The 6000-nt window shown below is 29.8% G+C and overlaps 2 protein-coding genes across 2 annotated transcripts; both read right to left on the bottom strand.

The window, feature by feature from the left end:
• EIN_119660 (hypothetical protein) lies at positions 1 to 2268 on the bottom strand (the record flags this gene model as incomplete). The annotated part of the gene is made up of 2 exons (XM_004259015.1): positions 1 to 1606; positions 1660 to 2268. Coding segments are annotated over 2 exons (2215 nt in total), but the record flags the coding sequence as incomplete, so codon positions are not given.
• Positions 2269 to 3579: 1311 nt separating this feature from the next.
• On the bottom strand, positions 3580 to 5523 carry EIN_119650 (hypothetical protein; the record flags this gene model as incomplete). Its single annotated transcript, XM_004259014.1, has 1 exon — positions 3580 to 5523. One exon carries the CDS (start codon positions 5521 to 5523, stop codon positions 3580 to 3582), a length of 1944 nt encoding a protein of 647 aa, XP_004259062.1.
• Between the last annotated feature and the right edge of the window lie 477 nt (positions 5524 to 6000).

The raw sequence follows: 6000 nt of genomic DNA, 5'->3' as shown, positions 1-6000 counted from the left end.
TCATAGGAACAAATTTGGGATGTTTCACTAAATTTGTACATTTATAAAGTGAATAGTCGTCGATTTCAATTGGACTTTCTTTCGCTTCAATTTCGGCGAGACTTGTGACGTTGTAAAATGCTTTAAATGGCAGCCTTTTGAAATTTAAAGGCAGAGAGACTTTCACAAGATTTTTTGCACCACAAAATGCACCAAACCCAAAAGAGGTGAGTCCTTCTGAAAGTTCAATTTTCTTGTTATATCTAAAATCACAATCTTCAAAACAATAATCGCCAATTTCCTTGACAGCTTTGAACCAAATTTCAGATGCATCTTGTTTGTAACACATTCGGTCTATAAGAATGTTTGCTGGTAAATAAGGCAATTCGTTGACATTAGGGGAGTAATACCCATTCGCATTGGACGTGTAAGGCTCATTTGAATATACCATTCCTTTGATATAATTAAAGTTTTTTCCAATAGAATCCGCCCAACAAGGTCCTTGTTCACACCGTTCTTTATATGGAATCAAATAGTCCACTACTATGTTTGTACCTTCTGTGTAATTTGTGTGAAAAGAATCAAAATGAGTCAAATAAACTACACCTACTCGACATACAAAATGTACTTTATAACATTCAGTGAGATCAATGGACTTTAAAGAGGGATTTACATTGATTGTTATAGCACCAATATTATAACACTTGATTTTTATTAACTTTATGGTATCCAAATCCAAAACATTTCTTCCAATAGAGGAAATTTTTAATTTAGTTAAAGAAGTTAAAAATTCGATTGGTGTTAATTTGTATGTATTAAATTTGTAAGTTGTTATATTATTCAATTTTATGTCACTTGTAATTTCTTTTGGAACAAATGTGACAGCGACCTTTTCATACAATAATTGAGAATGTTCTTCAATTTCTAAAACTTGAAGGTCTTTCATTAACACTAAAAAATTTCTGAATTCATTTTGTTCCTTTTGAGTCATTTTGGAATAGTTTTGTATTTCGTTTTCACTTGTCACATTCTTTTTCATATATTCAATGTCTTTATTTTCTAAAACAAAATAAGAGTATTCGGGTAATTCAAAAAAGTCGAAAGAGTCGGCCAAAACTAAAGTATTTAATTTGAGTGTTTTGGCCACTTCTATTTCAACATTTTGGGAACATACTATTTTAACTCCATTTTCAACAACAGAAAGATATTTGAGAGTCGATGGAATTTCTATTTGATAGTTCCAAGGGGTTTCTTTTTCGTTATTAACAATCAATTTTTTCGTATTAATTTGCGCCAAATCGATGTCATTTTGAGACTCTTTGTTCAAAGTAATTGTTTCAAAACACTTAAAAGCGTCGTTTGAGTATTTTCTAATTAACGGAATATTGTGTTCGTCAACATGTATTTTGTTTTCAAAGTTATAAAAAGAGATTTGCACATTCCGTTCACTCAATGTGTCCAAATTTTTGACTTTAATAATCATCACTTTAAAATACATTTTGATTTTCCCAAACACCTCTCTGTCTTCTGTCGTCATTTTGTCGTTTCTTAAATACAAAATTTTATCAAGAAAAAGTCCTCCTTTTGCCATATTAATGGAATAAAGTGTTTTAATTGTCATTTGCCACTTGAAATAATTCGCAGTGTTTTTAAGTTGTGAAGTTCCAAAAATAGATGAACTTTATTTTGAATGGACTGTAATAATAGTGTTGCTTTATTTTTTGTAATGTTAGTATCATTCTTGTCTTTAATTTTATCAGGAACAACAATTGCAAGGTCTTTAACGTTATACAAATTGTCAACGTTGTCAACAAAATATTGAAAAGTTTTCATGGAATTAATCACATAAGTTTGAAATTTATATTGATGTTCAGGATGAATTACATTGAAAGGAAATTGTTGTGAAACAATTGGATATTTAACATTTGATTTTAAGTATGTATCATCTTGTATTTGGAATTCATTGTCGTTCATATTTGCGACTTTGATATACTGAATTTGAGAAGTCACACTTTTTGGAACTTTGAATCGGTAAGAAGGTAGATACAACGTCTTAATGTTTGGAAAAAGTTTTAAAACGTTGAGAGAATAATGATCTGTCATGTAGTTTTCATATTTATAATAATAATCATGATTACGCGTTTTCTCAATGACAAGAGGATTGATTTGAAGGCGTTTCATCACACGTATACACTTTTTATTGATCGTAGAAAACGTCAAAAGAGATTTGAATGTGTTAATATAAAGAACTACGTTCATCAGATAAAATTCTTCTAATTTGACTCTCATCAGTATTGATTTTTAAATTTCAGTTTTTATTGTTTTTATGTAAAAAATAAAAGTCAAGATTCAAAGTTTTTATAATATTAAATTTTTAAAATAAAAATTATAATTTAAAAAAAAAATTTAATTGATAATTATTATGGTGCGCAATCGCAAACCACAAATACCCAAAATGCCCCTTTTACATTATAATTCCATTTGCATAAGACAATCATTATTTTTCAATAATCGCAACATGCAAATTCCAAAGAACTTGGAGTTTTTTAAGATAGATCCTATTTTGACCAAATAATCAAAGATCAACAACAAAATGAAAAAAACAATATTCATTATTATTGCTATTTTAATTTCAAAAACATTTTCATTACCATAAAGAAAAAAATGCCGATTTCTTCATCTTTTTTCTGATGCCTTCAAAAACTTCATTCTCTTACCACAAAAAATAAAAAAAAATAATGGCAAAAAAATAATGAAATAACTATAAAAATAATAGGTATTTTTATCTTTTGAAATTAAGATTTATTTTGCAGGTCTCAACTTTGAAATAAAAGACGATAAAAAGTTATCTGATAAATTGCACGAGGGCAGAAATTGTTTGTATTCAAGTCAAATACTAACATGCCAAATAACAAAGACAATTTAATTGGGTTCAAGTTGAATTTTCAAAAATGTGATTTTTGAAGCAGTGTGAAGGTTTGTTTTGTTTCGTTTATCAGTCAAAACAATTCCTGTAACACTGAAAACTCTTTCAGAGTCAATGCTTCTGGATTGTGCAGACAAGTGCTTTTTTGACAATTCTTTCAAGTGTGAAAGTGCTATATTTTTAATAAGTCAAAGGGTTTTTATGCAATACAGTTTCACAATCAGCCGTCCTTTTGTCTTTAATGTATTCTCCAAGTTCTTTCGTCACTTCAGCAACTTTAGCATCAAACTCTTTTGCATGTTGATTACTCTCATCGGCAGTTAACTGTGTAGAAAATGGAAATTTTGAGACAAGAAATTGAAGAGAGAAGTAGTAATTAATAATAAATAATTTGCAACATTAGATTTAAAAAGTGTTAATTACTGTAAAACCTCTCAAGAGCGGGAATTTTTAGACTGAAACTAAAAATAGAGTTCTTTATCGAGCGGTTTATAAGGTTTGATTGGCCAAAAATGCCCGCTCTTGAGAGAACAAAATTACCACACCCTCCCGCTCTTGGGAAGTTTCAGTGTATTGGAAAATTATAAAAGGTTATAAATATTAAACTAAAAACCATGTGTGTAAATAAGGGTTTTAAGAAATGAATTATATTAAAACGTTTCGAAATAAAATTTTTATTTATTTAATTGCAACTTGTCGCACTTATAAAAAGCATTTTGTTCGACAATGACTTCTTTAGTCAACCCTTCAACTTCAGCAAGATTAGCACACTGAGAAATGGCGTAGTCATGTATTCTTGTCACCGTTGAAGGGAACACGATTTTACTTACTGAATGTACGTTTTCAAAACAACCTACTGTTAACACATTCACTCCCTCTGGAATAACAACTGTTTTTAAAATGACGTTCTCATCTTCTTCTTGATTATCAAAACCATTTTCGTCTTGTACTCCGTCCAGAATTTGTTCTTCTTGTTTGTAGTGTTCATCGTCAATATAATTATCATACGCAACTTCCATATATTTGATGTTAAGTTTCACCAACTGAGTAATTCTGTAAGATGTTCTTTCTTCGAAAATCAAGTCTTTTGGGGGGTTTTCAATAACAATCTCTTTAAGATTTCTACAATGATTAAATGCCACTGTTTTGTACAAAGATATTGTTGGTATATATGGCATAGTGACTTTTGTTAATTCTTTACAATTAGAAACATCAAAGTTTACAGTTGTTTTAGTGATCACTTCAAGTAGTTTTGGACAATTTTCGATACTAATTGAAATATCCTTTTTAGAAAAAATCGCAATTTTCTCCACATTGGGACAATTCCAGAAATTGCCCCAATCAATACGAGTCACATTACTTGGTATTTCGATATTCACAATATTCACATTGCAAAATACCCCGCTCCCAATGTGGTTACAAAACAAGGGAATAACCCCGTTCGTCAATTCAAAGTCTTTTTTAGTGTACAAATACACTTGACTAGACAATCCACTTTCTTCAAGAATCTCTTTCATAAAACACGCAACTGGCGACTTAATAACTGTTCCCCCGACTGCCGAAATGCGTTTTAAGTTGTTTAAAAAGATGAGACTGTTGAAATACAAATTCACTGGAATAGTAAGAGCCGTGACACCGTCAAGGTTATTGTTATCTTCTATTTCAACAACATTTGATAAATCAAGTCGCTTCAAATTTGTATCTGAAAGTGCGTTATAAGATATTTGAGTGACACTTTTTGGGATGTTCATGTCTTCTAAACCATTAACAGTGCAGAATGCTTGAACGCCATATTCATCTACGGGAAGTTGAAACGCGTTGATTTGCTGAGAATTATTTAGAAGATTTATATCGTTTTGAGTGATCAGTAATTTGTGATGAATTGAATTAAAAGCTTGTGAAGAAGATAAATTGATCAACGTGTTCAAATTCTTAGTCCCTAAATTCTTCACATATTTAATGTTAAACGCGTCGTAAAAAGAACTTAACCCAACAGATAACACTTCACCTAATGTAATTGCAGACAACTCCACACAACAATAGAAACACTTTTCGCCAATGGTTTTGATATGAGAAATGTCGATTTCTTTTAACTTCACGTCATTCTCAAAACAACTGATTGGAAGCTCTTGTATACTATTACCAAGTACAACAGAAGTAAGTGTAGACATACTCTGTAAACCATAATCTCCAAGTGAAATAACAGTGCTCAAGTCTAAACTTATTGCGTCTTCGGATATATCTTTAAATGCCTTCCCTTTGAGATGTGTCGCTCCGTCGTATTTTTTGTATTTTATATAATCGCCCACGTTATATGTGACATGTGTAAAAGTCGAGTTGGAAGTCCTCTTTTTGAGGTATTCGGTGTAAGACATTTGATAATCATAAACGTAATGAAAATAGCCGGGAACATATTTGTCGCTTTTCTTGTAAAAATGATACGTCTCGACATTTGAAAAGAAATTAAAGTGTGAGTGAAGGCAAATTGGGTTGTAATGGAACATTGATGGAATATCTTCGAACTTTTTACACACTTGAATGAGTCGAATAAAGTCTCCAATATTTTTAAAGTATTTTGAAATTATCATGAGTGAGTAGCGGTCAAGTTGACTTGGCATCAAGTACTTGTAGTTATTTAAGTTTATTTATTATTGTTTTATTCGAAAATCAAGATTCATAAAAATCTCTCATTATTTGTTTTTTGTTGGTTTTAATTATATGAGTTTTTATTGTTTATTAATTTTATAGTTTTTAAATTAACAATTTTTGATTATATGTAATGTTTTTCTATAAAATTTTTGAAGTTATTTATTTCTCAAATTATTTTATTGAGGAATAAATAATACCTAAAAATTTATAATATGATTTTTAAATAATTAAAAACTTATCACTAAAAAAAACATTTATTTAATATTATTAATTATTTTTATTATATTATATTATAAAGTTTTTGTATATAAAAATCATTGACTTGAATGTGTTTGTTGTCACGTCCAATGTAAAGAGTGAAGTGCTCACTTCCACCAAACTGTGTTTCAAGAAGTTCCATTTCTCTTTTGTTTTTATAGCATCGAAAATCACCATGTTTTCTGTAC

The sequence above is a fragment of the Entamoeba invadens genome (genome assembly GCF_000330505.1).
Source record: "Entamoeba invadens IP1 unplaced genomic scaffold scaff_1105074725163, whole genome shotgun sequence".
Taxonomy (NCBI): Eukaryota; Evosea; order Mastigamoebida; family Endamoebidae; genus Entamoeba; species Entamoeba invadens.
Note: the sequence above shows the minus strand (reverse complement) of the source record. Positions and strands in the feature narration are given on the sequence as shown.